We start from the raw sequence: 22,818 nt of genomic DNA on the forward strand, positions 1-22,818 counted from the left end.
TCAGAGCTTAGAGACTGAGGTGGATAGAGTTTCTGGCAAGGCATGGGGAGCTGAGGGCACACACGTCTGAAGAGCGGGAGTGAGTTTCTCTGAGCATGCGGAACAATGAACTTGGGAGTGTTGAAAACCTAGGGGAGAAAGCCCTCTTTCCGAAATGAGCAGGTCAAAGAGATGATGAGCTGAGGGCCTGGCTGAGGGGTTTGAACTTGACAGACTCTCAAGGTTGTGTGAGTTTCTTACCCAGGTGAGGAAGGGTGACTTCTGTATGAATGCCTATAGACAGAGAGTCACAGGCTGTGATTACTTGAATGTGACCAAATGCCACCTCTACTACAATTTCCCCTTTAAAGTTAGCCCACAGAGTTAGGAGCTTCCTTGTGGCGTTTCCATGCACGCAGGCCCTCGCTCTTTGTTCCTGTCTCTTCCTCCACTGATCTCTTTCACATCATGTGTATTCCAGTACCCTGACCCAGCTTCTCACAGTTTCCTTTCAACTTGCATAACCCCTCCCACATATAGCTTCTATGTATGAGAAAAGAAAAACATGTAACATTTTTCTTTGGCCTAATCTGCATAATGTAGAGGGCATAACATAATGTCCTCTTTCCATCTTTCAATTTTCCTGCAAATATTGTAATTTATGAGACATTTAGTCTCTAGCCAAGGCTGGCCTTGAACTTGTAGCACTCACCCAGCCTCACCCTTAATAGCCCGGGCTACTGGCTCGAACCGCTGTACCTAGCTGAAAGTCCAGATAACAAAAGGCAAGGCAGGGCCAACATGCTAGTTTTTTCGTTTCTTTGTAAGCATCCCCAGGTCTTCATTGAAATCAGAGGAGGCCTGGGCGGAGAAGGGAGTTGACCCGCCCTGCATAACTTTCCTTCTGACTGAGCTGCAGAGAGCGGTGACTGCTTCGCTCAGGTGCCCTGTCCTCTACTGGGAGGGGGCCTGAAGCCTGCACCGCCAGGCGGAAGCGTTGCTGCCATTGGCCCAGCAGCCGCTGTCACCTGCACCGAGCCCAGGGCCGGAGCGCAAAGTCCGTTGCCCGAGGCCAGCGAGCTGGCGCGGGCAGCACAGGTGGTTCACGCCATCGGCCCTGCAAGATGCCGCTTGGACTGCGCGGGAAGAAGAAGTCGGCCAAGTTCAAGGAGACGGCGCGGCTGGTGGAGGGCGAGAGGTCGAGCGTCCCCGAAGAGGTCCCCAGACCCCCAGCTCCGGCACGCAAGCTGGTGTTCCACGCACAATTGGCCCACGGCAGCGCCACGGGCCGAGTGGAGGAGTTCTCCAGCATCCAGGAGCTCTACGCCAAGATCGCCGGCGTGTTTGAGATCGCGCCGTCCGAGGTAAGCTCAGGGAGCACAGCCTGTCTGTAGCCCAAGCTGGTGTCGCAGTCCCCGAACCGCAAATCGTTTGCAGGGTGGGGTCGGCCCCCAGCGCCTTCCGGGAAGAGAGAACTCAAGGAAAAGGGCAGTCCTGGGGCCGGGTGGAACTATCCGCTCAGGTCCGGATTGTGGGTCACGGGGGTCGGGCGACTAAGACTTTCTTTTGTTAAGGAGTCGGCCTAGGTCCAGTCGTTCAGGGTAGGACGTGCCCCAGCTCCTTCTAGGACTCAGATCTGCCTGGACAAATGAATGCGCTCCGTCGGACCTGAACTTTACTCTTAGGCGCTCTGTCATTAATTTGCACTGGGAGTCTAACCAGAGATACAGGGGAGGGAAAAAATTGGTGTGGCTTCCTGGACACACCAGAGTAAAGGGGAAAGACGTCCTGGAGCGTCCAAGGTGAAGCTTATTTTCCCCACCATTGCTTTTCTTAACAGACCCAGAAAAAATGCTTTGGTGGTAAAATATAAGAAATTAAAAGCCTGGGTTGAAGCCCAGGAGTGGTGGCGCACGCCTTTAATCCCGCACGTGGGAGGCAGAGGCAGGTGGATCTCTGTGAGATCAAGGCTCCAAAGCTCCAGAGAAACCCTGTCTTGAAAAAATCAAATCAAATCAAAACAACAACAACAACAACAACAAAAATCTGGTTGTTATTCCAAGGTAGGTACCTGAGAATATCAGCCAACTGTCAGACTAGCAAGTTTTCACAGAAGAGCTCAGTTTCATTTTTCCAAGGTATCTTTAAAAAGGGACCAAGAAAATTTAGCGGAAGTATATGGTGCCTAGAACCTGACCAAGGTTCTATCTTGAATGTATTAGTTTATGGGGATTTTTATTGACCCTTTATGTTTACCCAAAATAGTTACCTGAAAATTCATTTGTGGGATAAATGTTTTGGAGCTTTGGTCAAAGCAGGAGACTCTTGAGTTCAAATTCCTGAACTCAACAGCCTGTGTTACTTCCCATTGGTAGGTAACCTCAGTGCCTAGGGAGGCTGATTCCTGGGGCCTGAGTCAGCCTTGGCTTCTGAGAGTGTTATAGGCTCCTGAGACAACTTGTCTCAAAAAAGGAGGAGGAGGAGGAGAAAGAAGTGAACAGAGCCCAAGAAACAGTTCTCAGAGCTGTCCTCTGGCTTTCACGTGTGCCTGCACACATGAAAGCGTTTTATTCACTCTCATGTGAGTGTGTGCATGCGTGCGCGCACACACATGCGTACACACACAGACACGCATACATTTTGTCTCTTTAGGAGTGCAGACTTTTGTTGCTGTGGGCTTCCAGAAGTGTAGAGTTGACACAGAGTGGCCTGCACACATCTGTAGTCGGAGGCTGCTTGTTCCTTCCCAGCTGCCCAGAACTGAAAAAAAAAAAAAACACAGAAATTGTATCAATTTATTAATACAAGATGCCCGTGAGCTGCCGTGTGGGTGCTGGAAATCAAACCAGGACTGTCTGCAAGGTCCATCAGGGCTCTTAGCCACTGAGCCATCTCTCCAGCCCCAAGAAAAGAGTTTTAAAAAGTGTAACTCTTGGTTCTTTTAGAGTTCCCAGGCTCTAAGGACAAATCAGAAGCCCTTTTTGTTAGTTGCTTATTTTAATAAAGGCTCACCAACACAACACTTCAAAGTGACTCTTTCCTTTAACCTTCCCAGATGAGGTAGGTGCCAGGCTAACCAGATACAGGTGACCGTGGACCCAGGTTCTAGTCCTGGGTGGCCTGGCCAAGGCTGACTTCTGGAGATAAGGGCATCTGTGAACGAGGCTGTGAGACAGACCCGAGGAGTCTTTGTGAACATAGCAGATTGCACTGGACTTGGTCAGCCCTCCGAGACCTGTAAATAATACCACTGATACAGGCCAGCTGACGTGCGAAGAGGTTGGGTCTTCACTAAGGTCACGTAGCTTGGGACCGAAAGCACAAGTTTTCTCTGTAAGTTTGGGTCCTCTGGTTCCCTTTGTTAAGCTCTTGGCTGTAACCAGGGACTCTAGACTGTTTCCCTTATCACCTATCGGTCCATTATTCTTAGTCAATCTACTTGAGCCTTAAGAAGTAAGTATTACTGTGTTCTTGCTTCCCAGAGAGGAAGTGAGGGCTTTGAGGTTCAGGTTCAAAACCACACCTGGCAAATGGCAGAGCCCATGTGTAAGCCCATCTTTCTCCTGACCCCCAAATTCTACAAAGCTGCATGGATAACCAGTTTTTCCAGTCTTTTAGCAATAGCTTGATAAATACGGTCTTTGTTTTCGGTCCACGCTGCACTGATTTTCAAGATAAAATTCCAGGGCAAATAATAAGCATGAGGCATTTCCATGTGCAAAGTCCATAAACCCATTTTATAGCAGCGATGTGTGTATTAGGGTGTTTATGTGAGTAACCAACATTAGTTCTCCATCTGGAGTATAAAAACTGAATGGTGGGTGGGATAGCTTCGTGGGTAAGGGCCTGGCTGCCAAGACTGACCCCTTGAGTTCTACCCTCAGGATCCACACGGTGGAAAGATAATGGACTCTTGCAAGTTGTTCTCTGACCCCTATACTTGGACTGTGGTACAGTGGCCACCCCCACCCCCGCCCAAAAAAAAGAGCGGAAAAAAAAAACTCAGCCATGCATAATGAGAGTAATGACTATATGCAGCACAGAGTATCGGTCACCTTCTCCTTCCTGGGAAGCAATTGTCTAGTGAGGGCTCCTGGAGAGAGAGAGAGTCCTGTCTTCGGTGGTGTAGATGCTTGGAGTCGCCCACACTCCAGTGGACAGCGCCACACCCATGCTCATTAAGGCAGCCCTAGCTAAACTCAAAGCAATATGAAAGTGGGAGGGGGACTTGCTGGCAAGAGGCGGGGCTTGGCAGGAGTTAGAGGAGGGATAAGAGGGCATGGGAGGAGAGTTTGACCAGATTGCATTATACACCTGTGTGAAACTGTCGAATAATACATTTATTTGTTCGTCATTGTCTAGTGTAAACACCCCAGTAGCTGACGCTGAAACTCAAGTTGCTTAATGAAATCAAGATCACATCACACGGTTCTGTGACCGTCATGCATGTTGCACACACTCTCTGTACTAAGGAAACTAAAAACAAAACCGAAAACCTTCAAATGTACATTAAGAGGCTCGAGGATCACAAGTTTGAGGCCAGCCTGGGCTACAGAGCAAGTCTGAAGCCAGTTTGCGCTACATACATGGCAAGATCCTGTCTCAGTAAACAAAGCAAAAGCTGGGAGGTGGTGGCCCGTGCCTTTAACCACCTACACCGGGGAGGCAGAGGCAGGCAGGTCTTTGTGAGTTCAAGGCCATTCTACTTGACACAGCAAGTTCCGGCACTTCTAGGACTACACGGAGACGCCAGGTCTTGGAAAACAAAACAAAACAAAAACTGAACAAACTAAACAACAACAACAACAACAAAACAAAAACACCCACAAACAGCAACAGCAAAAAGCACACCACAGGGATTCCGTTCCCTACCCTGTTGTCCAACGAGGAACACGGTGCTGTGCTCTTGCTTTTTGAGATGTTAGTGTATACCGTGACGCTTCAGAGAATGGCATAGACAGTGACCTCAGAAGCCTTCTGACCCCGGATAAATGGCACAGGGACAGGAGTGGCACTGGACCAAGAGCTACGCTCCTTCCTGGGAGGAGGAGGGAGTCTGAGGTCGGGTGAGGCAGATGCAGGCAAGCTTCCAGACACTCCTATGTGCTCAGCTGTGCCAGGCATGCAGTGGGCGGCGTGGCCACTCTGCCCTCACTGGGCTTTGTCTTACTTTCTAGTTGGACCGAGTGCACCTCTGAGAAGTTAAGCAGCTTTCCCAGAATCTGTAGGTTCACAGGAGCCAAGACTTGATTTCAGTTTCCTGGTTCCAATTGTTTACATAGAAGCTGGGAAGTTCTTAGTAATTGCACTCAAATTCTAAATACAAATCCAGGAAAACTGTTTTTTTAAGACAGGGTTTCATTATGTAGCCCTGGTTGATCTGCAATTCGGGCATTTAGACCAGGTTGGCCTTGAACTCACAGAGATCCGCCTGTCTATGCCTCCTGAGTGCTGGGATTAAATGCGTATGTCACCATGCCTAAAAATTAAAATCAAATGTTTATTTCTTAAATTTTTGTGTGTATGGATGTGAGCCTACATGTATGTATGTGTGTATGCAGTGCCGTTGGAGCCCAGAAGGAGCATCAGATCTCCTGGGGCTGTAGTTACGGATGGTTGTGAGCCCCCATATAGCTGCTGGGATTTGAACCTGGGTCTTCTGCAAAAACAGCCAGTATTCTTAACCACTGTGCCATATCTTCAGCCAAGGAAAACCTTTTAAGCAAACAGTTTTTCAACTCAGACACAAAGATACTTGTTGCCCTTGTACCCAAAAGATGTTGTATTAGTCATTAGGAAAATGCAAGTCAAAACACCATTGAGATCAATTACCAAATTCAGAATTGTTCTCATTAAGAAAACAAATAGCAGGGTTGGCAGTTTGGCTTAGTGGTAAACCCTTGCCTTGCGAACCATATCAAGGGGGAAGAATCAACTCCGCAAAATATCCTCTGACCTACACGTATGTCATCTGGCATACATGCACTCTCTTTATCCTGCACACACACACACACACACAATTACAGCAACTACAATAATAACAAAACCAAGCGCTGGGAAGGGGATGGAAGGAGAGGCTGATGGGAGTGTAAGCTAGTGCAGCTACTAGGAAATTAGAGCAAATATTACAAAAGCCAAAGCCGGAACGCGGTAGAATCGAACTGTCCCCCTTCTGGGTAATTGCTGGAAAGGTCTTTTCACCAGCGTGCTGCAGAGGTACCTACACAGCCGTGTGTGTTGCTGCACTTTCCTAGTAGCTGAGCCATGACAGCGGCTTAGGCGTCTGTCAGATGATGGATGGACAGAGGAAATTATATATGTATGTGTGTGCATGTATGCATGTATTACACACACTTAATGGGGCTTTATTCAGCTATAAAGAAGAATGCAATTATGTCATTTGAAGGAAAACAGAGCAGTTGTAGATAAACGTATTGAGTGAAAGAAGCCAGACTCAGACAAACATTGCAGATTTTCACATATATATGAAATATATATATATATGCTAGATTATATAAGATGTATGTGTACATACATAATAACATATGTCGTGAAAGTAGACACAGGCTGTGGGAAAAGGAAGGGTTCTTACAAGATGGGGAGTGTATGAGGAGTGAACACAGTCAAAGCACATGATATTTTTGAATGAAATCATCTCTACGGAACTCGTCATGGCGCACAGCGACCATATGCAAAACCAAGAAGGCGCTGCTGTTAGCTGACTGTTGTGGTGTTGACTGTCTCGTGGCCGCTGCTGTGAGCTGACTGCTGTGGGTGTCGGCTGTCTCTCGTGGCCCCTGGAGGAGGAAGGGAAGGAAGCCTGTGAACTGATTTGCATTTGTTACTGATGTTGGCTGGGTGCAGACGATTGTGATCACTACATAGAAACAGATGGCCAATTATGCAAAAAGCCTCTTGCTGATGCTTCCCCCACAACAACTAAATGAGCAATTCAGTAAAAAGAAAGAGAAAGAAAGAGAAAAAAAAGTAAGTAATTGACTCTAAAAGGCTGGTTAACTCATCATACAAATGAAGGATATCTCTTCAGAAAGTCAAATGATACTTTTCATTTTCTGTGTGTGCATACGTCTGTTGGAGAATGGGCTGTGTGTGTGTTTGTGCATGTGGGTGGTATGTGTGTGTATGTAGATGTGTGTGATATGGTGTGTGCGTGTGGTATGGTGTGTGTGTGGTATGGTGTTTGTATGTGGTGTGTGTGTGTGTGTGGTATGTGGTATGTGTATGTATACATGTATGTGTATGTGGTATGGTGTGTGTGTGGTATGGTGTGTGTGTGGTATATGTGCGTAGATGTGTGTGGCATATGTATGCATGTTTGGCTCATGCACATGAGAGTTGCACATGTTCGAATATAGAAGGCAGAGCAGAATCGGAGGTGTCTTCCTCTGTTCTCTGTCTTATTGCCTTGAGACAGAGCTACTCACTGAATCTGACCATCTCCTCTGCACCAAGGCTGACTGACCAGTGGGATTTTCCACTTTTGTCCCACAACATTGGGCTCATAGGCATGCATAGCTATGCTCAACTTTTTACGCGCGCATTAATTTGAACTCAGGTCCTCAGGCTTGTACAAGCATCTTAACCACTCAGCCATTTCCCCAGTCCCGAAAGTATTTAAAAATATTCGGGTTACATAAAGAAGCTGAGTCATTGTGGCTGTAGCTCCTGAGCGTGGTGGTTATACATTTTGTTGAAGAGGCATTTTGAATATTTAACTACTGTAACTCTGTTCAGCAAGTAGGTGGTGGCTGTTAAGTCTTCTAAATCCTTATCATGAGGAAAGACGCAGGAGCAAGTCATGTGCTCGAATGTAGGTTAGAAGTTTGTATATCCAGAAACTAGAACCTCAGACTCACTTTCTTTACATGGTTCAGGAATTATTTCTGTGGTCTAGATTATACTGCTCCGTGATTTCCCTTACCCAAAGTGCTTGTGACCAGGGTGTTTAAGTGAAACTGGAGGCTTCTCTCCTGCCCACCAGTTCCTGAATAACCACTCTCAGGCTTAATGTTAATTACAAACTGTTTGGTCTATTAGCTCAGGCTTATTATTAGCTAGCTCTTATAACTTAAATTAACTCATTTCTATTCTATATTTTGCCATGGGGCTCATGACTTGTCACCTCACATCTTGCTTCTCCAGCAGTTGTTGGCATTTCCCTGACTCCGCCTTCTTTCTCCCTATCTTTTTGCTTGGGTTTCCCTACCTGCTCTATTCTGCCTGGCTATTGGCCAAATCCGCTTCTTTACTAACCAATGGTAATAAGACATATTCACAGCATACAGAAGGGTATCCCACACCATTTCAGACTTTTAAAAAATATTTTTTAATATTTGCATATGCATAATGGAATGTCTTGGGGAAAGAACCTAAGTCTAAACAGAAAATTAACTTCTGTCTTTTTTTATATACTTTATAACACACAGCAAAATTAATTTTATGCTTTGTATTCACCTTATACATAGCACTAATGTAATTTTATACACCACTCTGAATGTATGCCCAGATTTTATCTGTGTCCCAATTTCAGGTGTGAAATTGGTAGAATTTTATACCCGTGCCATGTTGATACTTAAAAAGTTTCAGGTTTGGCAACATTTTGGCTTAGAAAGAGGCAACCTTTATCGGTTTGTATAGTTAGACGCCCAGTAGCTCGTCAAATGAGTGAGTGACCCATCTAGGGGTTGGTTCTCTCTTGACATACACACAAACGGCAAGGCAGCGTCATGGCCCGTTGAGATGGAGGTCTCACTCTGTTGCACAGACTCGCCTCTAACTCCTGGCTTCAGTCAGTTTTGTCTGTCAGGTAGCTAGGACCATGGACATGTGTCTTCATTTCAGGCCCAAACCACAACGTGATTTTAAAATTTAAAGCTCTCCGTTTCCAAATGTGTCATTACTAATGTTAAAGGGAAAACAGCCTGTTCTTCCCATGGCCTTTGTTCCCATCTCTGGAGCCTGTTCCTACCTCCACCTTATTGAGGTTTGCTGGTATTGCTGGATTCGTGCTGTGTTTTTTGAGAACTTAGGAATGTGTCAACAGTCACTCTGTGTGCTTAGTGTTCCCCTTTGAGCCTAAGTTTCGTTGCCATGTGAAAACGTCAGGAAAATGACTCATTTTGAGAAGGAAAAGGGGAGGGCTGCTGAGACGGCTCAGTGGGTAAAGGCACCAGGCCTGGCCACCTGAGATCCATACGTGGGGTCCAAACTCTGGATAGAACTGTTTACAGCAAGTTGTTCTCCGACTGCCACGTTCCCGCTGTGGTAGGTGCTCATATGTGTGCACACACGCAAATACACAAATAAAAGGCAAAGAACAAAAAAGTTCAGAGATGAGTGTATGCTCTTGAACCGAGCAGACTAGCTGGAAGGAGCTGCTGGGATAATGGGCCCCTCACTTCTGCTCATCTGGAGTAGGTGGTAGGTGTGTTATGTGAGAGATAGAGACGCTCGGGCATTTAGTCTGTGTGCCTGTGTCTCTCTGGGCTGCTGTCCTAGACGAACTGTCCTAGTCCGGGTGGCTAATAGGTTCCTTTCTAGGTCTGTTAGATGGCTCTGTAGGCACAGCACCTGCTCTGTGAGGACCTGACTTCAGATTTCCAGAGCCCACATAAAGCTGGATGTGGAGCAAGTCTGTAATCCCAGTGCTCCCGTGGAAAGACAGAAAGAAGAGGAGAATCCCTGCAGACTTTAGGGCCGGTTGTCCTGGTGAACACAGCAGTGAACAGCAAATGAGAGACCCTGCCTCAAACAAGGGAGGACTGACACCTGGGATTGTCCTCTGACCTCCATCTGTCCTCCAGGTTTTGTTGGTGAGTGAGTGGGAGCCCGTGGGACTCACGCCTAAGATCAAACACTTTGTAGGCAAACCACGCCCTGGGTGAAATCCCAAGTTATTTCCTTAAAGGGAACTGGAATTTAGTTGGATCCTTAGACTTTTGTTTTAAGTAGAAACAAACTACTTCCCTATTCCAGGAGCAACTAGCCACACCTGTTGACAATAACCTTGAGAAAGCAGGACTCTCTGATTAACAACTAGGTGGGACTTCTGTCTGATGGGGGGGGGGGGGAACCACAGTAACCTTGAAGGGATTAGAAACTCCCAAACTCTCTGACCTTTGGCCTCTTTGGGCCTCCACACTTTTCTGATCTGTGTTTTTTTTTTTTTTTTTTTTTTTTTTTTTTTTTTAATTGTGCTACACGGTGTGGTACCGCTCTCCCCCGACATTAACAAGGAGGCTGGTTAGAAGCACATTGAACCCCTGCTCTGCCCAGTTGGTAGTGAGTGGCAGGAGAGGAAAAGATCTGAGAAAGAGACAAAAGCCTGGGAGGGGGAGCCACCGGGAGCTCACAGTGTCCCAGGGGCCAACATCCCCTCCCCATGCATTAAGAGAACTGCTATTGTGCCATCAAGGAGGACCCAAATTTTAATGATTGCTAAGAAATCTGTGTGTCTTCTGGAAGGCTCTTGCACTCTCTGTCTCCTGAGGAGAAAGCCCTGAGCTCGCCAAGGGTGCTCCTTGAAACTAATTATTCAGAGAGGAGTAACTCATTAACAAATACCTTTGAGCTAGATGCTTACTGAGCTAGACAGGAGAAAGGCAGAGAAGAGGTGGCTTTTCTGGGTTAGGATACAAGTGTATGTATAGCTGGAAGTCAAAGCTTGGACTTCTCTGACACCAGCAAGGTCCTGAAGTAGATTGGTGCTGCCTGGACAGATGTGTCTCATTCTCAAAAAACATCATGTTATTAAAACATCTTAAATGCCATATTCTGTAGATCTCTGAAGTGTTTGAAGACCACCTGTCTATCTAAAATATATTTCTGTTTGACCTTGAAAACTATATAACAGTAACATGACTATAAGTTTGATTGTAATAGGTGACTAATTACTAACCTGCACTTCTCTATTAATGGCCTGCAAGGTCCTGCAGTTTTCTGGAAGGGATTTAGAGCTTGTTAGTGGCAGGATGTTCAGTCTGACCCTCTGTTAGTGGCTGAGCTGGCTAAGAATTTAAGCATTGAGAAAACATCATTGTTGTGTGTATAAAAATGTCCCTGGATGACGAGGGAGGGGGACTTGAATAGGGGAGGGGGACTTGAATCAGGGAGGGGGAAGCGGTGGCGGGGAGGAGGCAGAAATCTTTAATAAATAAAAAAAAATGTCCCTCGAGACAGAGTGCTTGTAGAGAGACAGGCCCAAATGTTTTCATTTGGTGGCTGACACCCAGGATCCACAGCGCAGTTTGTAAAAGTAACAGGTTCCTAGGTTACAGTGTTGAAGTGGCCTCAGAGGGATACATAGTGTCGGAGCTAAGGAGATGGTGATTCTGTATCATTGTTACAGTGATTCACACATCAATGTGTCACTTTCATGCAGTGGTGGCCGTTTGGTCTGTGTTAGAGCTTTTTCCTTCCCGATCCAGGGCCAGTTCTGATTCAGCCTCCCCAGATTCTCCTCATCTGGACATTGGTTCACGTTCTGGTTGTAGTTAGGGTGTTCCCCATCCCTGGACATTGGTTCACATTTTGGTTGTAGTTAGGGTGTTTCCCATCCCTGTTACTTGATTCTCTGCCTGTATTTTTTTGTATTTCCCACTTCCAAGCTTGATTTTTCTGTCTGTGTAAATGAGGGCGGGATGCACACACTAAGAAACAGGAAGCACATGACTGCTGTTGAGTTAATACAAGCCCTCTTATCTAATGTGATGATTCCTTCCAGAACCTCTAGAAATTGCCATGATTCACAGTGGAGGCAACTGGCACTCACAGCACACGTGAAGTGTGCAAGACAGGACAGGGCAATGTTTTGTTTTTTCTTTTTATTCCTTTATGAGGAAAGTAAGATTCAGACTAGTAAATTTTTTACATTTGGAACACAATTTTTATTTGATAATTGTTCTTACTGCATACAGTATGTTCAAGTTTAAGTTTTGTTTTTTTTGTTTAGAAAAAAAGTGAGATATGTTAGGAATAGTATTTTTTAAATTGTTTTCCGCTCCCTTTCTCTCTTCTCCCCTTCTATCCTCTCCCATGGTCCCCATACTCCCAATTTACTCAGGAGATCTTGTCTTTTTCTACTTTTCATGTAGATTAGCTCCTTGAATGGCTCTCTCTTAGTGTTCTCTTTGTTGTCTAGGTTCTCTGAGATTATGAATTGTAGGCTGGTCTTTCTTTGCTTTATGTCTAAAAGCCACTTATGAGTGAGTACATATGATATTTGTCTTTCTGGGTCTGGGTTACCTCACCCAATATGATATTTTGTAGATCCATCCATTTGCAGAACAATGTTTTGATCCCATGTGTCTGTCCAAATCCAAAGTTCACCCTCTTTTCCTTTTCTCTCCAAACAACACAATGTCTTGTTATGTAGTCTGGCTTGTCTAGAAATCTCTATGTAGCCCAAACTGGTCTCAAAATCACCATCCTCCTCCTGCAGTGCTCTCTCTTTCCTTTATATAATGATTCTTCTTTTTTACTAGACAGGATCTCCCTATGTAGTTCTGGCTGTTCTGTAACCCACTAGGTAGACCAGGCTGGCCTTAAACTCACAAATATCTACCTGGCTCTGGCTCTAAAGTACTGGGATGAGCCTGTGGTAATTCAGTGTGAACCTCTCAAATGCTGGGATTACAGGTATGGACCACCATGCTCAGTTTTCTTTGTCTTCATGTGCGACATTTAAACCTTTTAAATTGACTATGGGGTTGTGGTGTGTGTGTGTGTGTGTGTGTGTGTGTGTGTGTGCTATGACATGAAGCTCAGAGGACAACTCTCAGGAGCTGATTTTCTTTCCACTGCATATTCCAGGGGCTGAACCCAGGCCTTGTATGGCAAGTGCCCTTACCTGCTGAACCAATTTATATATATATATATATATATATAATATAAATATATATATAATATAAATATATATAATTTAGTTTTATGTTTATTGGTGTTTTGTCTGCATGTATGCCTGTGCACTGTGTGTACATTTGGTACTCAAAGAGGTCAGAGGAAGGCTGAGAGTCCCTTGCAATGGAGTTACAGGCAGTTGTGAGCTGCCACGTGGATGCTGAGAATCTGGAAGAGCAGCTAAGGCTCTTAGCTTCTAAACCATTGCTCTAGTCTCCTTCTATGAAAATTTAAAGTAGAGAAGGGCCAAGTAACATTTGTGAACAGTCAAAATTATTGCAAAAGAACACCACCAGGAGCTGACTGAAATACTTGTTAAAAAGTAAATAATATGGGTAGGGTTCTGTTAGTGACTTCATTTTCTCAAACGAACGATTCTTGGTGAGCATTTGCATGAAGCAAATGGGTCTTTGATTTGCATAGTCACTGTGGTCCAGGAGAACTCAGAACCAAGAGTTTTTACTTCCCTGTGACACAGAATTAGAGCCTGGGCTTAAGTGAATGTGTTCCCCATCACCTTCTCAGTGTGAATATCTACTAGGACACTTGAAACTTATTTGGAATGTTACCCACTTCTTCACCAAGCCAGGCGGTTCATGTGGCATCTCCGAGCCCTTCCAAACCTCCTGCAAATGCCAGCATCACACGCTCATCGTGGCAACCAGGAGCTCTTGCAGGTTCCACCTATTTCCTTAGAGGTTGGTGCCACCCCCACCTCTACCCAAGGCTGTTGTTTGACTCTCGGCTTCTGCAGGTGCTGTTCTCCAAGGTGCTGTTCTCCACCGGGAGGATAGGAGGAGACCATTGCTGGGCTTAGGCTTTTAGAATCAATCGTATGCAATGTTTTGGTTTTTCTCTAGATCCTGGAAATAGGAAGTCAGGGGTTGGCACGTGCCAGGCAAATCCTGAACCACAGGCGCAGCCCTTACAGGAATATCGTTTGTGGAGAAGAGCATGCTGTCACACTGTCTTGGAGTGTCACAGATTGCTGCAGCTCTGAACAGGTTTCCAGTGTTCTAGACAGGTGGGGCGTCAGCGTGGGGCAACAGAAAGCACAGGCTTTGAGGTCGGATGGGAAGGTGGGTTTTGGGAGGCTGTTTCTCTGTGTATTATTGCTAAGCACAGACAATACTGTGATGGGATGTTTCTTAGTTTATAATTCTGCTAATCTACCAAACATTCTATTAAACATGTATCCATGTTCAGCAGCTGAAGCTAATTTTGGGCTCTTTCCACACTAAGTCTTCTAGAATCTTGGTAATTATGTTCATATCACGGCCCGAGAAGCCCAGACAGGGGTGGGGTTGGTTATCTGGGGCAGAGCATTCAAGAACAGCCTCTGCCTAGCTCCTGACATAGGGTTTTCCTTTATTTTTAATTAGAAGTTACTATTATTATTGTTGTTGTTGTCTGTGGTGGTGGTGGTGTGTGTCTGTCTGTTTGTCTGTCTGTCTGCTGTCTACCTTTCCTTTTCAGACACGTGAGTGTCATGGGAAGTGCATGCCAGAGGACAATGTTCAGGAGATGGCTTCCGTGCCTTCACTTTGTCAAGGAGGGGTTTCCCTTACTCTTCCTGCCATACTTGGTCTTCAGAGACTCTCCTGTCTCTGCCTCTCCTTTTGCTGTTGGATGCTGGGATTTCAGATGCCCACCACCAAATCTGTCCTTTTTACAAGGGCTCTGAGGACCAGACTCGAGCCATTAGCTTCATACTGCAAGAGCTTTTTTCACTGAGCCACTTACCAGAATTTTCTTTTTACACATTTCTTAATCTCAGTGTGCTAACGCAGGGTCATGCTTGTTAGTCTTCTGCCGAGGAAACACGAACAGGAGACCATACAAATACACCCCACAACCGAATAATCCAGAGAGCAAAGGCAGTGGTACTCATAATTGCTTTGAGACAAAGGATAACCTGGGACCAGAAGTTAACTGAATGATAACCAAATTGCCTGAGGGCAAAGGAAGCCAGGAGGTGAAGAAGTTTTCCCACTGTTTGCTGCCCCCCTCTCTCCCGCAAGCCGTGAGGAGGGTTATATATCACAGGCATCTGAGGAGGGCTGGAGGAGGGGAGTATGTGTGGGCATAAAAATAGAAGCAGGTAGCACAGTCACAAAGCCAGTACCTAGCCTGGAGCCAGGCGCCTGGTACTCTTTGTCCTGGCTCTGGTGTGGCGACACATTCTTGGGAGTTGAGCCTGGAGCCCTGTAGTAGCCTGCCAGCCTTTAGGGAAGACTTCTAACCCTGCTAGGTCCTCTCTCCTTCTCTGAATTCTCTGCCTGTCCCAGTACTAGGAATCTCATAGACAGAGTAGAAAAGGCGCAGGCAAGCAGAGGGTGGGAAGAGTCTGTATGGTGGGAACTGGGTAGGAAGTGGTGGTCGGGGGAGGGGCAAGCATAGGCAACTCCCAGCAGAGAGCTCTTTACTTAAGCCTGTGACCTACTCATCCACAGACTTCCGTCCACTCAATCTTTGGTTCTACGGATCTCTATCATCCCTGGAGCGAGGAGAGGGCCAAAACCTAGCACCTCTGGCTCATCCGAAACCTCACACATACTATGCAATAAGGGAAACCACACTTGCGTGTTTAGCCACGCCCCCACTCTACCCGTTGGTTAGTTTCTTACATTTTCCAACCTCCTAATGAAGATTAAAGTTCCTGTTCACCCTCGTCTCCCAAATTCTTTATTTGCCTCATCTAGGGAGCCCAAAAGAACCTTTCCCTAACAGTTTTCAAATGTCTTGGTCCGGAAAAAATATTTACGTACCCTTCCCTCTGCCCTTTCTTTCTGATAGTTTCTCTAGTGTGCTCTTACCCCAGTGCAGCTTTTGGTCAGAATTTCTGTTCTGGACTGTAGCAATAGACCATCTTCCCTTATCGCTCTACTTTGATGTCTGCTTGCCTCATTCTAGTCTTATTTTAATGTGTGTGCGTGCAAGTGTGTGCGCGCATGTGTGCATGTGTATGTATGTGTATGTGTGTACACCTGCATACGAGAACCCACAGAGGCCAGAAGAAGGCACTGGATCCCTGGAGCTGGAATTAGAGGTGGTTGTAAGCTCCCTGACATGGGTGCTGGGAGCTGACCTCCAGTCCTAAGCTCAGCAAGTCTAACTGCTAAGTCTTCTCTCCAGAGCCCGTTTAGGTGGTTTTTAAATGTTGCCTGTTCTTTAGATTTTCCTCTGAGTGTTATGGGTCAGACTCCCTGAAGGACTCACCGCAGTTCTTCATGAGCATTTTGCCAAACAAGGTGGGATATTTAGGTTAAAGATTCTCTTACTGCCTAATGGCCCCTTTACAACCGTGTGTGCAGACTGCTGATGTGCCCGGAGTTCAGTCCACATAGCTCATCAATGTGTACGATGTCCACAAGGCATCCTACTGTGTCAGGATGATGACCCAGTCTCCTTGCCTGGCTGGGCTTTCCTTCATCTTTCCTATCAAGGAGCAGGAACCTTTATGGAAGGGAATTGTTAGGAGAGCTGGAAGCGTTGCAGCATTTATGATTTACGATGTCTTAAGATTGGCAAGTACCTTACGTTACTCGGGTTGGATAAGCTCAATTGTCTCGTCTCATAGCAGGGATATTGTGGAGAGGGCGATGTCTCACTTGTTGGGTGAGTGTCTGGGCCATGTACACACAGGCAAGATTGAAACCCATGCCCTTGTAACCTTCTCTTGTGTCTCAAGAGCTGCCTTGTGATTCTGATTTTCTCAGATACATAGCTTCCTTGATTAGATTTCACAGCAGAAAAATATGTTCCTTGGTTATTCCGGGAAGTCAGTGGTGATCTAAAAATATGGATTTGGCTTTCATTTTTTGGATAGAATCCTTTTGTCTTTCTATTTTAGTCATGAGAAACACTGGGGAAAAGCACTCGTGTTGTGTGGGCGAAGGATCACAAAGAGTGGCTCAGTGCTTATTCAAGACTTGCCACTGCTGACCTGGGGCGGCTGATTTAGAAGTGAATCATTTATAGAAAGTTCTACCCTGTTCGAGGCAGGGCTTACTACAATATCCCCATGAAGGTCTAAATAAAGCATATAGTATCATGTTGCTAAATGTCTGTCTTGTTGCCAAATTTGTATCTTCTCTAAGCCGTGAAACTGTTTCTAGTGACTGCAGGTATTAAGGACTTTTATATAGGATGATGCATTGTTTAAAGCAACACTAGGAGAAAAAGACAAGATCTCCTGAGTAAATTGGGAGCATGGGGACCATGGGAGAGGATAGGAGGGGAAGGGAGGGAAGCAGAGAAAAATATATAACTCAATAAAAATAATAAACAAAAAATAAAACAATACTAGAGATTTGTTATGTGTGTTATATTGTGAAAAAATACTAGGCAAGAGATTCTGGAATGCCTATGTTTATAATATGAAGAAATGAATATAAATAGTTTAAAATTACCAGAAGCAACGTTAAAAAACTCCTCAATTACTATAATTCAATTGAGCAACCATGATTTGCAGATATTTTGGTATTTGTTAAAGTAACTGGTGTGTACGACTTTTAGAGCCACTTAGAAGTAATTCCTTTTGGAAGCTGTCTTTCTCCTTTTAGGAAGTGAATAATTTACTACACAAACTATTTAGTTCCACACAGTAAAAATTCAGTCTTTGATTGAGAGAAGCTTTTGATTGAAGACTGGATTTACATTAACACCACTGTGGGTTAGACAAAAGCCACTGGAGCCTGAATTCTTGTTTTGACTTTGACCTTAGACAAATGAACACTCTTTGGGGTCTGAGCTGACGTCCTCATCTGCTGAGAGCAGAGGATACTCGCCTTCACGCCTGACTCCCAGTTGTGCTAACGCATTAGGAAGTGACAGGGATTTAGGTGGCCCTATGCAGTTGTTAGATCTCAGAGAAGCACTGAGGATAAAGAGATTGGAGTCAGTTCGCCATGGCTGGGGTCCTAGACAAGGTTTCCTTTTCCTCTCTAAGCCATTATTTTCTAAGTTGGGAAAAATAAATGGAAAAGCAAGCCTGGAGATGTAGCTCAGTGGTAGTGTGTTCGTAAAGATTATTTTGCGAGGCAGCATGTATATGACATATGACATGGCACCTGTGTGGAAGTTGGGGGACACCTTTCAGCCAATGGTTCTCTTCTTTTGTCTTTCTTTGAGGCAGGGCCTTTCTTGTTTGATGTGGGACGGCCTTCTGTATATGTGATGCTTTTATTGGTTAATGAATAAAGCTGTTTTGGCCAATGGCTTAGCAGAGTTAAACCAGTGGGAAATCAGAAAGAGAGAGAGAGAGAGAGAGAGAGAGAGAGAGAGAGAGAGAGAGAGAGAGAGAGAGAGGGCAGAGTCAGAGAGATGCCATGTAGCCGCCTAAGAAGCAAGAGTTAACAAACCATGATCCAACATAAAATAATAGAAGCGGGTTAATTTAATATGTAAGAATTCCAGGACAGGCTCCAAAACTATAGAGAAATGCTGTCTCAAAAAACAAAAAAACAGCCAGGCTATGGTGGCGCACGCCTTTGATCCCAGCACTCGGGAGGCAGAGGCAGGCGGATCTCTGTGAGTTCAAGACCAGCCTGGTCTACAGAGCTAGTGCCAGGACAGGCTCCAAAGCCACAGAGAAACCCTGTCTTGAAAAAACAAACAAACAAACAAACAAACAAAAATTGTAAGGATTAGTTAATAAGAACTCTGAGCTAATTGGTTAATTACAGTGTTATAATTATCATAGTTTCTGTGTGATTAATTGCTATTTTGAAGCACTATGATGCAAAAGAAATAACATTTTTCATTTAAAAAGATCTGCTTACTGGTTTTTATATGCATTTCCATCATGTGTGTGTGTGTGTGTGTGTGTGTGTGTGTGTGTGTGACTATCATGTGCATGCGTCATGTAGACCTCTGGGATTAGGCTCTTACATTTTAGATGCGTGAGCAACAGGCCACCACCTCATCTGAATCACTTTGAAGTTGATAAGAATTGAAGTCAGGCCCTTGGCTTTGACAAGTAATAACTGTGACTTTAAGAAAATTACTTTATCTTGCTAAGTCTCCAGTTCCTGTTTGTGATGTGAGGATAACAATGTCCTTTATACATTCATTGGTAGGGTTATGAGATCTTGGATGCAAATGACTTAGTTTAGGGACTGGCCTTCAGAAATATTCAGTCTATTTTGTCTAATGTTAACGAATGAAAACTTTGCTTCAAATTCTACCTGTCCACCAACTTACTAATCTATGTTACGACAGAGGCTTTTACAACATAAATTGAGGACTGTTACTAAAGACGGTTGCTAATGACCGGACTGATCTAAAAGGTTTCTTTCTCCTTGCAGATCTTATTTTGTACTTTAAACACACCCAGGATTGACATGGGGAAGCTCCTAGGAGGGCACTTGGGTCTTGAGGATTTCATATTTGCCCACGTGAAGGGGATCAAAAAGGAAGTGAACGTCTATAAATCAGAGGACTCGCTTGGACTCACCATCACAGATAACGGCGTCGGTTACGCTTTCATCAAGGTAAGCTTTTGAAAAAGAAAATACAGGGTGGCCCCATTAAGGAAGCTGCCAGGTCAAAGAGAATTAGAGATTATCTCCAGGAAGAGCTAGGTAGCTCAACTGGGGTCACAAATTGGTATTTCACTATCATTTAAAGCATGTCAAAGACAGCATATTTTTTTGGTACTCTTTTTGAAATTCTTCCTTTTGTTTTAAACATCCTCAACAATTTAAGCTTATTGAGGGAGGACTGGCCCTAGTGTCTTCCCTTCTCTTTACTAATTGAACTGCCCTGGTGTATCTCTGAGGACATACTGAATAACTTTCAGGGGTTTACTGTTACTTTTAAGTGCACAGATTTCTATAAAAAAGCCTTCTTTGGAATTGTCTGAGCAATGCCATTGTTTTGGGTGAGTACACAGAAAGAGTAACACAGAGTTGTAAAGATAAGATGCTAAAAATAGTTTGAAAATGAGAACAGCTAAGAAATAAAAATTCTGCTGTAATGAGTACAGTTGTCCCCCTCCCCCCTGACTTGTGCATGTGTGTGTATATGGGTTGGTTCAGGAACCCTTGTGCCTGCTAAACTCTGTGCCTGCTCACGTGTGTAATACAAATAGCGTAGCATTTGCATGTAACCTATGTCCACCCTACTGTGTGGCGTAAGCCATCTCTAGATCTCACGACATCTATATGACAGTGATCATGTCACATTGCTTAGAGACCAAGGAAATATCTCTATTCGTCCAGTACAGACACAGCTCCTGAATGTTCTCTTGAGACAGTGTCTTGCCCTGTAGCCCAGGCAGTCCATGAACTGGGCTCAGTTGATCCTCTTGCCTCTGGGTGGACGGACATGGGACACTTATCAAACGCTAGCCACGTCACACTCCTTTTTTGTTTAATCTTCGCCATAATCCTATCTTGATTTATTTTAATTTAATCTTGTACATACAATGGTGCTTGTGTTTGTGTGGATGTGTGCACATGCATGTAAGTGTGTGTGTATGTGTTCATGTGTGTGGAGGCCAGAGGTTGATGTTCCTCAGCTTTCCGCAATCACTATCTCACTTTTTGAGACAAGGCCTTTCCCTGAGCTATAACTCACTGATCAGCTTAGGATGGCTGTCAGATGCCTTAGGGATCTGCTTGTCTCTGCCTCCCTATTGCTGGAATTACAGACACATGCCTGACTCTTTATGCGGGTGATAGAGACCCAAGCTCAGGTCCTCAGGGTCTCACAGCAAGCCCCCTTTCTACTGACCTATCTCCCATTTTCAGAAGAGTCTTATTTTATGGGCACTATGTCTTTTTAAATTTGCTTTTATGTTGCAGTCTAGAGCATTAAAAATAAATCTACAGCTTAGTGAACGTTCACTTGCTAATGCCGGTATAACGGTATAAGATCTATTGGAACTGCATCTCTGCCACCCCGAAGGCGCCCTTGTTTGCCCTTCCAGCTGCCCTGAAAAGTGTCATCTGCTGCCGTTTGCTTCTTGAAGTTTACAGAACCATGCATTATTTACTCTTCCATCTCTGCCTTTGCAATCTGTCTGTGATGGGCAATGTTGCCAACCCCCACTCTACAGTGCCAGGATAGGATCCGGAAGCTTACAAAGCTTGGTCAAGGTTGTACAACTAAGCAAGTTCAGGATTTGGACCCAAGAAGTATGATTCTAGACCCAGTCTTGCTAGTCACTGAGCAAAGACTCAGTGAAGGGCTTTCCGTGACACAGCAGCACAGCTTACGCCTTCCTTTGCTAAGGCACTGTCACCGTTAAAGGAACAGTCCCAGGGATGCTAAGTGAGCTGTGGACGCTGCTCTAACTGGCCGCTTGATAAGATGGTTATTTTTAGCTCTGCAGAAGATAGGAATGCACTGGAGGTTGTTGAGTGGATGACCAAATGGAAAACCCTTGAGTTGGGAAAGTCACGCGGGACGATCCTGGGGAAGTTCAGGACACCAGGCGCTGGCAGCAGAGCCTGCCCGCTGTCCCTGCTGTCCCTGCTGCAGAGGAGGGCTCGGAAGTTTCGCAAACGCCTGTGGATGCCTCAGATGTTGGCCTCTGACATTCAAAGCGCTGTTTCTATTTTTTTTTTAAAATGTCTTGTCAAACATGTGCCTGCCTCAGAGTACTAGTCATTGGTCCTCTGGGGACAGAGGGCATGGTGAGACTGTGTGCTTTAAAATACAGATGACAAAAATTGTACAAATTGGATAATTTCAAAATTGAACACATTACAATAATTATAAAAATAGCTTTTATATGTCATCTACATAAATGTCCAGTTTTTACCGTTTGCTAATTTGAAATTACTCCTCAGGGGACCATTTTGGAAGGGACATGGGTTTGTTGTCTCGTTATTTGTGGTAGTGTGTTTTTCTTTTATAAATGAAAAATGAGAAGTGTGGAGATGCGCTGAGAGTCAGGAGGATTGCTGTGGCTTGCCTGCCATCACCCTAGATCCAGACTAAATATGCCTTCTTTGCCTTCTGCAGCATCGATTTCCAAAACCAGATGAGAAAAAAGCTCTTTTGATTCTTTTTTTTTAAAATATTTATTTATTTATTATGTATACAATATTCTGTGTGTATGCCTGCTGGCCGGAAGAGGGCACCAGACCTCATTACAGATGGTTGTGAGCCACCATGTGGTTGCCGGGAATTGAACTCAGGACCTTTGGAAGAGCAGGCAATGCTCTTAACCACTGAGCCATCTCTCCAGCCCCGGATAAACCTTTTCTTTCTCGTTGTTTTTTGCTTTTTTTTTTTTTTTTTTAAACTATCCTGGAATTCTTTATGTAGACCAGGCTGCCTCAAACTCACAGAGATCCACCTGCCTCTGTCTCCAGAGCACTGGGATTAAAGACATGTACCATCATTCCCGGCCTGGTTATTGGTGTCTCATCACAGCAACAAAACCATAATTAAGACACCCACCATCTCAGTTTTTATTCTGTTGGCTTAGGAGTCAAACAACCAGGCATCTTCCGGCACTCCTCTGCAGGTCACTGTCGCGTTCTCTCCCATCCCCAGCCCACTTCTGTCCTCACAGAAGCCTTGACCTCCGCTGCTGCCTGGGTCTCTCTCTGCTGCTGTCCGACTTCTGCAACCTGCCTTTCTTCCTGTACTCTGGTCACTCTCTGGTGACCTTTCTAGCGTCTTGCAGACTGGGGTGACAGTGTCTCTCCATGACCCTGACCCTAAACTCACAGGTAAGAGTTGTGCATCACCGCTAAGTCTTTTATTTATTTATTTATTTATTTATTTATTTATTTATTTATTATGTATACAATATTCTGTCTGTGTGTATGTCTGCAGGCCAGAAGAGGGCACCAGACCTCATTACAGATGGTTGTGAGCCACCATGTGGTTGCTGGGAATTGAACTCAGGACCTTTGGAAGAGCAGGCAATGCTCTTAACCACTGAGCCATCTCTCCAGCCCC

At 44.9% G+C, this 22,818-nt stretch overlaps 1 protein-coding gene across 1 annotated transcript in view; it reads left to right on the top strand.

Annotated features, from left to right (window-relative positions):
* The first annotated feature begins 883 nt into the window (after positions 1-883).
* Positions 884-22,818, top strand: part of Gipc2 (GIPC PDZ domain containing family member 2) — a 60,263-nt gene continuing 38,328 nt past the window's right edge. The window contains exons 1-2 of the mRNA XM_050149505.1: positions 884-1,343; positions 19,206-19,391. Coding sequence (XP_050005462.1) covers positions 1,104-1,343; positions 19,206-19,391 — 426 coding nt within the window. The 5' untranslated portion in view covers positions 884-1,103. The remainder of the gene's footprint in view (positions 1,344-19,205; positions 19,392-22,818) is intronic.

This window comes from Alexandromys fortis, unplaced genomic scaffold (assembly GCF_014885135.2).
Source record: "Alexandromys fortis isolate MF-2015 unplaced genomic scaffold, M_Fortis_MF-2015_v1.1 scaffold_68, whole genome shotgun sequence".
Taxonomy (NCBI): domain Eukaryota; kingdom Metazoa; phylum Chordata; class Mammalia; order Rodentia; family Cricetidae; genus Alexandromys; species Alexandromys fortis.